The sequence below is a fragment of the Rattus norvegicus genome, chromosome 20 (assembly GCF_021556685.1).
Source record: "Rattus norvegicus strain SHRSP/BbbUtx chromosome 20, alternate assembly SHRSP_T2T, whole genome shotgun sequence".
In the NCBI taxonomy this organism is placed as follows: Eukaryota; Metazoa; Chordata; class Mammalia; order Rodentia; family Muridae; genus Rattus; species Rattus norvegicus.
Genome location: NC_141553.1, coordinates 39155989 through 39166095, shown reverse-complemented (window position 1 = coordinate 39166095; position 10107 = coordinate 39155989). Strand labels below are relative to the sequence as shown.

The following is a 10107-nucleotide window of genomic DNA, read 5'->3' as shown; positions in this document are numbered from 1 at the left end:
TAATCTTGAGGTCTTGTTCCGGGTCTCCCGTTCTCAGGTGGGAGGCGTGGCAGGTGTAGAGCTTCCTGGCATGACCTTGATTCAAGGGTCTGGAGTACGACTGAAGCCCACGGCTCCTTTCGAGTGGGCGGAGCTCCGGGAGCAGAGAGAGAGGTATTTAAGGGCAGGGGTCCCAGCCCTACGGCTGGCATTTGCTGAAGCTTGCGCTTGCTCTGGAGCGGTCCTGACTATATTCTCCAGCATGAGGACTCCTGGCATCGAATCCTTAGGAGCATGGAAGCTGGAAGCAATGTGGATAGCAGCTGTGTGCTGCAGGAATCCCGGCGCAGGAAGACGGTTTGGCAGGCCTGGCAAAAGAAGGTCCTGCTATCAGCTTTCAGCAAGAACCAATACCCGAGCTTCTGGGACAGGCAGGAACTGGCCAGGGAAATACAGCTCCCTGCGTCCCGCATCCGAGTGTGGTTTCAGAACCGAAGAAGTCGCACTGGAGAGGTGAGGCACGGCCCAAAGCAGTCCAGCAGAGGCTCCATTCCGCTAGCCTCCCAACAGCTCGAGGAAGGGTTTGGCTCCAGGTCACAAGGAAGCAGCATGCCCTCGGACAGCAGAAGGCCTCGCACTCGACTCACCTTGCAACAGCGCAGTATTCTAGTGCAAGCCTTTGAGAGGAATCCATTGCCAGGCTTTGCTACCAGGGAGCAGCTGGGCCTGAGGACAGGTTTGTCTGAGGACACGATCCACATATGATTTCAGAACAGAAGAGCGCGGCAAGCCCGCGCTCCAGATCAAGATGTGCCTGCTTCACGAGTGCAGGATGTGGCAACTGGAGGTCTCAGTGGCAGGGATGAAGCAGCACAGGACAACCTGTTATCGATGGCTATCTCAGGAGGTGTGGGCATGGAGAACTCGAGCTCCAGCGACCAGCCCCACTTCCACAAAGAGTCCCAGCAACCCCAAGTGGCACATCACAGACAGCGACTCAAGCATACGAGGCAGGACCTCTAAAAATCCTCCTTGATGAACTGCTGGAAAAAGACCAAGTGGAGGGTTACAGCCATTCCCTGTGGATCTGGATGGAAATTCTGGTGGCAAGGAGCACGAGGGTGTCCAGGAAACCATCTTGCAACTTGCTGCCACGGACTGTGTTTCCAAGGAATCCTCGAGTTATAGCGACCCAACCAATTTCTCCAGAGAGTCTCAGCTACCACAATGGGTACAGCCTGAAGGACAAGGCCAAGAACAGGCTCTCACTCAGGGATGCAACACGGGCCCCCTGGAACTCTTCCTGGATCAACTGCTGATGGATGTTCGAGTGGAGACGCTCTCCCCAGGCCCTGCACATCTGGAAGGTGCAGTTCAGCAAATGGATGCAACACCTGAGCTGCCTCTCTCTCAAGAAGAATATGAGGATCTGCTGGATATTCTCTGAGTCCCAGCCTGGAAGCTCCTATCCAGAAGACACCCGCAATCCACACTTGAGAATGTAGACAGCCCAAAAAGTATATGCATCAAAACCCCTATTACAGTGGCTGATTTCGATGCAAAGCATCTTGCTTACTAGAAAGAGGAAATGCACGTGGGTTTTCCATATGGAGTGCCTACCTTAGGGCCCTGAGACGAGGAAATGGGCTCTCAGAATGGGATTCTGCTTAAAGGGCAGAGGGCAAGATCACCAGGGACTCCTAAAACAACAAGGAGGCCTAATGAAAAGCCCAACTGACAGAACACACAATTGGACTGGCTCCATCAGACTACAGGAAATCTCATGGGTCACCAGGTATAGGCTACACATCTCAGGACACTGAACCAGGAAGGAGTTATGAAGACTTCTTCCTTGGGACTAAGAACTGTTGCTCTTCTTACCAATGCCTTATGCTTGGCTGTGAGATGAATAACAAACCACCCATTCTATATGTACTCCTAGCACATTTGTTTAATTTACTTTTGTTTAGTTTTGTCTTGCTCTGTTCTACCTCCCATTGTATTCAATAAAGATTTGCATTGTTTGTTTCTTTGCTTGCTTGCTTGTTTGCTTGTGTGTTTGTATGGGTGGTGAATTGGCTGTTTGGTTTAGGCATGAGCTTTCCAATTCAAAGGGTGGTAAGACTTGGGAAGGCAGTGAGGCGGGATGAGAGGTCTGAAAGGGAAATAAAAAGGAAAAGCTCACCAGTGTTCAATGCAGACATGGCACTGTTTGCTAAAGCAAACAAGCGGGGAAAATGTCAACTTAAAGAAGAATGTGTGTAAGGCCACAAAACTGTAAATGAACATCACCCTGGAAATGGAGTGCAACCAAAGTATCGTGAACAATTCATTCCAGGATTGACACTGATTCAATCAGACAAGCCGAATACCTTCCTCCTCCCACAGTGAGGTGTCTCCCACACTATCAGGTATCCGTCTTTTATCCTTGAGTTTCCCAAGCCTAGCACGGCCCTGCATTCCCTAATGTGAGGTCCCTCTGAACCCACCTGAAGACTGCAATTGCCTAGAGGTAGGCAGTTGTCCTTGGGTGCATGCAGCCACATTGCCTCAAGGAGCATAGGGCTTATACAGGTCTTTCAGCACAGGTTTTGGGTCTTTTGTTCCACATTCACAAGTCAGACTTGCTGGCCCGGTTTTTGTGTATGCTTGTGTGTGTGTGTGTGTGTGTGTGTGTGAGTGTGTGTGTGTATGTGTGTGCTTTGTATTTGTGTTATTTGTGTGTGTTTGCATGTGCATGTGTGAGTGTCTGTGTGTGTGTGCTTGTTTTGTGTGTGTGTTATTTGTATTTGTGTTATCTCTGTGTGTGTATGTGTGTGTGTTTGTGTGTGCCTGTGTGTGTGCTTTGTTGTGTGTTTGTGCTATTTCTATTTGTGTTATTTGTGTGTATATGTGTGTCTGTTTGTGTGTGTGTGTGTGTGTGTGTTTGCGCCTGTGTTTTTATGGAACATGTTAATTGTGAGAATTCCTGAAAATCTGGCCCAACTGAAACTGACAGGTAATACATGAATACGCATTCCCGTATCTCTACATGAACTATTGTGGTTTTCGTCCTATTTGCCTGTGTAAAAGACTTTCTTTCTGCATGTGCTATTCTCTTCCCTCGGTTCAATATTGTTGTGTTGCTCCCAACTACCACCTAGCCCTACAAGCAGGAAGGAAGTGCCATGACTTGCATGACTCCTGGAAGGGATGTCCTTGGGTCTTAGAACATGTGGTTGGGATCCTCAGTTTGGTGTCTTCTCTTTCCAACCTGTGTGGATCCAGATGGGATGAGATTAGCATGGATTCAACTTGGCTAGTGATACCACCTAAGGCACAGTCCACTCTGCCTTCCTCTTCTGAAGCCGGCTTACCACCTCCACGATTTCCTGCATACTCTGCCCAAAGCCAGGAAGGACCTATGGTGCTCCGGCCTTGGACGATCTGTCTGCTGGATGGTTGATTCCAGGACATTTTTTGTGCTTCCTTGTTCTGGGTCCAGAATTGCATGCAAGGAACTTAGAGACTTTGGGAGAGATTTTGCTGAGTCTGATAGTTTCTTGGGTCTTGTTCCGGGTCTCCTGTTCTCAGGTGGGAGGCGTGGCAGGTGTAGAGCTTCCTGGCATGACCTTGATTCAAGGAGGACGACTGTAGCCCACGGCTCCTTTCGAGTGGGCGGAGCTCTGGGAGCAGAGAGAGAGGTATTTAAGGGCAGGGGTCCCAGCCCTAAGGCTGGCATTTGCTCAAGCTTGCGCTTCCTCTGGAGCGGTCCTGACTATATTCTCCAGCATGAGGACTCCTGGCATCGAATCCTTAGGAGCATGGAAGCTGGAAGCAATGTGGATAGCAGCTGTGTGCTGCGAGAATCCCGGCGCAGGTAGACGGTTTGGCAGGCCTGGCAAAAGAAGGCCCTGCTATCAGCTTTCAGCAAGAACCAGTACCCGAGCTTCTGGGACAGGCAGGAACTGGCCAGGCAAATACAGCTCCCTGCGTCCCGCATCCGAGTGTGGTTTCAGAACCAAAGAATTCGCACTGGAGAGGTGAGGCACGGCCCAAAGCGGTCCAGCAGAGGCTCCATTCCGCTAGCCTCCCAACAGCTCGAGGAAGGGTTTGGCTCCAGGTCACAAGGTAGCAGCATGCCCTCGGACAGCAGAAGGCCTCGCACTCGACTCACCTTGCAACAGCGCAGTATCCTAGTGCAAGCCTTTGAGAGGAATCCATTGCCAGGCTTTGCTACCAGGGAGCAGCTGGGCCAGAGGACAGGTTTGTCTGAGGACACTATCCACATATGATTTCAGAACAGAAGAGCGCGGCAAGCCCGCGCTCCAGATCAAGATGTGCCTGCTTCACAAGTGCAGGATGTGGCAACTGGAGGTCTCAGTGGCAGGGATGAAGCAGCACAGGACAACCTGTTATCGATGGCTATCTCAGGAGGTGTGGGCATGGAGAACTCGAGCTCCAGCGACCAGCCCCACTTCCACAAAGAGTCCCAGCAACCCCAAGTGGCACATCACAGACAGCGACTCAAGCATACGAGGCAGGACCTCTAAAAATCCTCCTTGATGAACTGCTGGAAAAAGACCAAGTGGAGGGTGACAGCCATTCCCTGTGGATCTGGATGGAAATTCTGGTGGCAAGGAGCACGAGGGTGTCCAGGAAACCATCTTGCAACTGGCTGCCACGGACTGTGTTTCCAAGGAATCCTCGAGTTATAGCGACCCAACCAATTTCTCCAGAGAGTCTCAGCTACCACAATGGGTACAGCCTGAAGGACAAGGCCAAGAACAGGCTCTCACTCAGGGATGCAAGACGGGCCCCCTGGAACTCTTCCTGGATCAACTGCTGCTGGAAGTTCGTGTGGAGATGCACTCACCAGGCCCTGTACATCTTTAAGTTGCAGGGCAGCAAATGGATGCAACACCTGAGCTGCCTCTCTCTCAAGAAGAATATGAGGATCTGCTGGATATTCTCTGAGTCCCAGCCTGGAAGCTCCTATCCAGAAGACACCCGCAATCCAAAATTGAGAATGTAGACAGCCCAAAAAGTATATGCATCAAAACCCCTATTACAGTGGCTGATTTCGATGCAAAGCATCTTGCTTACTAGAAGGAGGAAATGCACGTGGGTTTTCCATATGGAGTGCCTACCTGAGGGCCCTGAGACGAGGAAATGGGCTCTCAGAATGGGATTCTGCTTAAAGGGCAGAGGGCAAGATCACCAGGGACTCCTAAAACAACAAGGAGACCTAATGAAAAGCCCAACTGACAGAACACACAATTGGACTGGCTCCGTCAGACTCTAGGAAATCTCATGGGTCACCAGGTATAGGCTACACATCTCAGGACACTGAACCAGGAAGGAGTTATGAAGACTTCTTCCTTGGGACTAAGAACTGTTGCTCTTCTTACCATTGCCTTATGCTTGGCTGTGAGATGAATAACAAACCACCCATTCTATATGTACTCCTAGCACATTTGTTTAATTTACTTTTGTTTAGTTTTGTCTTGCTCTGTTCTACCTCCCATTGTATTCAATAAAGATTTGCATTGTTTGTTTGTTTGCTTGCTTGCTTGTTTGCTTGTGTGTTTGTATGGGTGGTGAATTGGCTGTTTGGTTTAGGCATGAGCTTTCCAATTCAAAGGGTGGTAAGACTTGGGAAGGCAGTGAGGCGGGATGAGAGGTCTGAAAGGGAAATAAAAAGGAAAAGCTGACCAGTGTTCAATGCAGACATGGCACTGTTTGCTAAAGCAAACAAGCGGGGAAAATGTCAACTTAAAGAAGAATGTGTGTAAGGCCACAAAACTGTAAATGAACATCACCCTGGAAATGGAGTGCAACCAAAGTATCGTGAACAATTCATTCCAGGATTGACACTGATTCAATCAGACAAGCCGAATACCTTCCTCCTCCCACAGTGAGGTGTCTCCCACACTCTCAGGTATCCGTCTTTTATCCTTGAGTTTCCCAAGCCTAGCACGGCCCTGCATTCCCTAATGTGAGGTCCCTCTGAACCCACCTGAAGACTGCAATTGCCTAGAGGTAGGCAGTTGTCCTTGGGTGCATGCAACCACATTGCCTCAAGGAGCATACGGCTTATACAGGTCTTTCAGCACAGGTTTTGGGTCTTTTGTTCCACATTCACAAGTCAGAGTTGCTGGCCCGGTTTTTGTGTATGCTTGTGTGTGTGTGTGTGTGAGTGTGTGTGTGTATGTGTGTGTTATTTGTATTTGTGTTATTTGTGTGTGTTTGCATGTGCATGTGTGAGTGTCTGTGTGTGTGCTTGTTTTGTGTGTGTGTTATTTGTATTTGTGTTACCTCTGTGTGTGTATGTGTGTGTGTTTGTGTGTGCTTGTGTGTGTGCTTTGTTGTGTGTGTGTGCTATTTCTATTTGTGTTATTTGTGTGTATATGTGTGTCTGTTTGTGTGTGTGTGTGTGTGTGTGTGTGTGTGTTTGCGCCTGTGTTTTTATGGAACATGTTAATTGTGAGAATTCCTGAAAATCTGGCTCAACTGGTCTAACAGGAAATACATGAATACGCATTCCCGTATCTCTACATGAACTATTGTGGTTTTCGTCCTATTTGCCTGTGTAAAAGACTTTCTTTCTGCATGTGCTATTCTCTTCTCTCGGTTCAATATTGTTCTGTTGGTCCCAACTACCACCTAGCCCTACAAGCACGAAGGAAGTGCCATGACTTGCATGACCCCTGGAAGTGATGTCCTTGGGTCTTAGAACATGTGGTTGGGATCCTCAGTTGGGTGTCTTCTCTTTCCAACCTGTGTGGATCCAGATGTGATGAGATCAGCATGGATTCAACTTGGCTAGTGATACCACCTAAGGCACAGTCCACTCTGCCTTCCTCTTCTGAAGCCGGCTTACCACCTCCACGATTTCCTGGATACTCTGCCCAAAGCCAGGAAGGACCTATGGTGCTCCGGCCTTGGACGATCTGTCTGCAGGATGGTTGATTCCTAGGACATTTTTTGTGCTTCCTTGTTCTGGGTCCAGAATGGCATGCAAGGAACTTCGAGACTTTGGGAGAGACTTTGCTGAGTCTGATAGGTTTCTTGAGGTCTTGTTCCGGGTCTCCCGTTCCCAGGTGGGAGGCATGGCAGGTGTAGAGCTTCCTGGCATGACCTTGATTCAAGGAGGACAACAGGAGCCCACGGCTCCTTTCGAGTGGGCGGAGCTCCGGGAGCAGAGAGAGAGGTATTGAAGGGCAGGAGTCCCAGCCCTAAGGCTGGCATTTCCTGAAGCTTGCGCTTGCTCTGGAGCAGTCCTGATTATATTCTCCAGCTTGAGGACTCCTGGCATCGAATCCTTAGGAGCATGGAAGCTGGAAGCAATGTGGATAGCAGCTGTGTGCTGCGGGAATCCCGGCGCAGGAAGACGGTTTGGCAGGCCTGGAAAAAGAAGGCCCTGCTATCAGCTTTCAGCAAGAACCAATACCAGAGCTTCTGGGACAGGCAGGAACTGGCCAGGCAAATACAGCTCCCTGCGTCCCGCATCCGAGTGTGGTTTCAGAACCAAAGAAGTCGCACTGGAGTGGTGAGGCACGGCCCAAAGCGGTCCAGCAGAGGCTCCATTCTGCTAGCCTCCCAACAGCTCGAGGAAGGGTTTGGCTCCAGGTCACAAGGTAGCAGCATGCCCTCGGACAGCAGAAGGCCTCGCACTCGACTCACCTTGCAACAGCGCAGTATCCTAGTGCAAGCCTTTGAGAGGTATCCATTGCCAGGCTTTGCTACCAGGGAGCAGCTGGGCCAGAGGACAGGTTTGTCTGACGACACTATCCACATATGATTTCAGAACAGAAGAGCGCGGCAAGCCCGCGCTCCAGATCAAGATGTGCCTGCTTCACAAGTGCAGGATGTGGCAACTGGAGGTCTCAGTGGCAGGGATGAAGCAGCACAGGACAACCTGTTATCGATGGCTATCTCAGGAGGTGTGGGCATGGAGAACTCGAGCTCCAGTGACCAGCCCCACTTCCACAAAGAGTCCCAGCAACCCCAAGTGGCACATCACAGACAGCGACTCAAGCATACGAGGCAGGACCTCTAAAAATCCTCCTTGATGAACTGCTGGAAAAAGACCAAGTGGAGGGTGACAGCCATTCCCTGTGGATCTGGATGGAAATTCTGGTGGCAAGGAGCACGAGGGTGTCCAGGAAACCATCTTGCAACTGGCTGCCACGGACTGTGTTTCCAAGGAATCCTCGAGTTATAGCGACCCAACCAATTTCTCCAGAGAGTCTCAGCTACCACAATGGGTACAGCCTGAAGGACAAGGCCAAGAACAGGCTCTCACTCAGGGATGCAAAACGGACCCCCTGGAACTCTTCCTGGATCAACTGCTGCTGGAATTTCGTGTGGAGACGCACTCACCAGGCCCTGTACATCTTTAAGGTGCAGGGCAGCAAATGGATGCAACACCTGAGCTGCCTCTCTCTCAAGAAGAATATGAGGATCTGCTGGATATTCTCTGAGTCCCAGCCTGGAAGCTCCTATCCAGAAGACACCCGCAATCCAAAATTGAGAATGTAGACAGCCCAAAAAGTATATGCATCAAAACCCCTATTACAGTGGCTGATTTCGATGCAAAGCATCTTGCTTACTAGAAGGAGGAAATGCACGTGGGTTTTCCATATGGAGTGCCTACCTGAGGGCCCTGAGACGAGGAAATGGGCTCTCAGAATGGGATTCTGCTTAAAGGGCAGAGGGCAAGATCACCAGGGACTCCTAAAACAACAAGGAGGCCTAATGAAAAGCCCAACTGACAGAACACACAATTGGACTGGCTCCATCAGACTCCAGGAAATCTCATGAGTCACCAGGTATAGGCTACACATCTCAGGACACTGAACCAGGAAGGAGTTATGAAGACTTCTTCCTTGGGACTAAGAACTGTTGCTCTTCTTTCCAATGCCTTATGCTTGGCTGTGAGATGACTAACAAACCACCCATTCTATATGTACTCCTAGCACATTTGTTTAGTTTACTTTTGTTTAGTTTTGTCTTGCTCTGTTCTACCTCCCATTGTATTCAATATAGATTTGCATTGTTTGTTTGTTTGCTTGCTTGCTTGTTTGCTTGTGTGTTTGTATGGGTGGTGAATTGGCTGTTTGGTTTAGGCATGAGCTTTCCAATTCAAAGGGTGGTAAGACTTGGGAAGGCAGTGAGGCGGGATGAGAGGTCTGAAAGGGAAATAAAAAGGAAAAGCTGACCAGTGTTCAATGCAGACATGGCACTGTTTGCTAAAGCAAACAAGCGGGGAAAATGTCAACTTAAAGAAGAATGTGTGTAAGGCCACAAAACTGTAAATAAACATCATCCTGGAAATGGAGTGCAACCAAAGTATCGTGAACAATTCATTCCAGGATTGACACTGATTCAATCAGACAAGCCGAATACCTTCCTCCTCCCACAGTGAGGTGTCTCCCACACTCTCAGGTATCCGTCTTTTATCCTTGAGTTTCCCAAGCCAAGCACGGCCCTGCATTCCCTAATGTGAGGTCCCTCTGAACCCACCTGAAGACTGCAATTGCCTAGAGGTAGGCAGTTGTCCTTGGGTGCATGCAGCCACATTGCCTCAAGGAGCATAGGGCTTATACAGGTCTTTCAGCACAGGTTTTGGGTCTTTTGTTCCACATTCACAAGTCAGAGTTGCTGGCCCGGTTTTTGTGTATGCTTGTGTGTGTGTGTGTGTGAGTGTGTGTGTGTATGTGTGTGTTATTTGTATTTGTGTTATTTGTGTGTGTTTGCATGTGCATGTGTGAGTGTCTGTGTGTGTGCTTGTTTTGTGTGTGTGTTATTTGTATTTGTGTTACCTCTGTGTGTGTATGTGTGTGTGTTTGTGTGTGCGTGTGTGTGTGCTTTGTTGTGTGTGTGTGCTATTTCTATTTGTGTTATTTGTGTGTATATGTGTGTCTGTTTGTGTGTGTGTGTGTGTGTGTGTGTGTGTGTGTTTGCGCCTGTGTTTTTATGGAACATGTTAATTGTGAGAATTCCTGAAAATCTGGCTCAACTGGTCTGACAGGAAATACATGAATACGCATTCCCGTATCTCTACATGAACTATTGTGGTTTTCGTCCTATTTGCCTGTGTAAAAGACTTTCTTTCTGCATGTGCTATTCTCTTCTCTCGGTTCA

General features: G+C 49.2%; 1 protein-coding gene across 1 annotated transcript; it reads left to right on the top strand.

The window, feature by feature from the left end:
* Positions 1-273: 273 nt before the first annotated feature.
* Positions 274-744, top strand: LOC147998674 (double homeobox protein 4C-like). The gene has a single exon (XM_087598762.1). It carries the CDS (start codon positions 274-276, stop codon positions 742-744), a length of 471 nt encoding a protein of 156 aa, XP_087454888.1.
* The last annotated feature ends 9363 nt before the right edge of the window (positions 745-10107 follow it).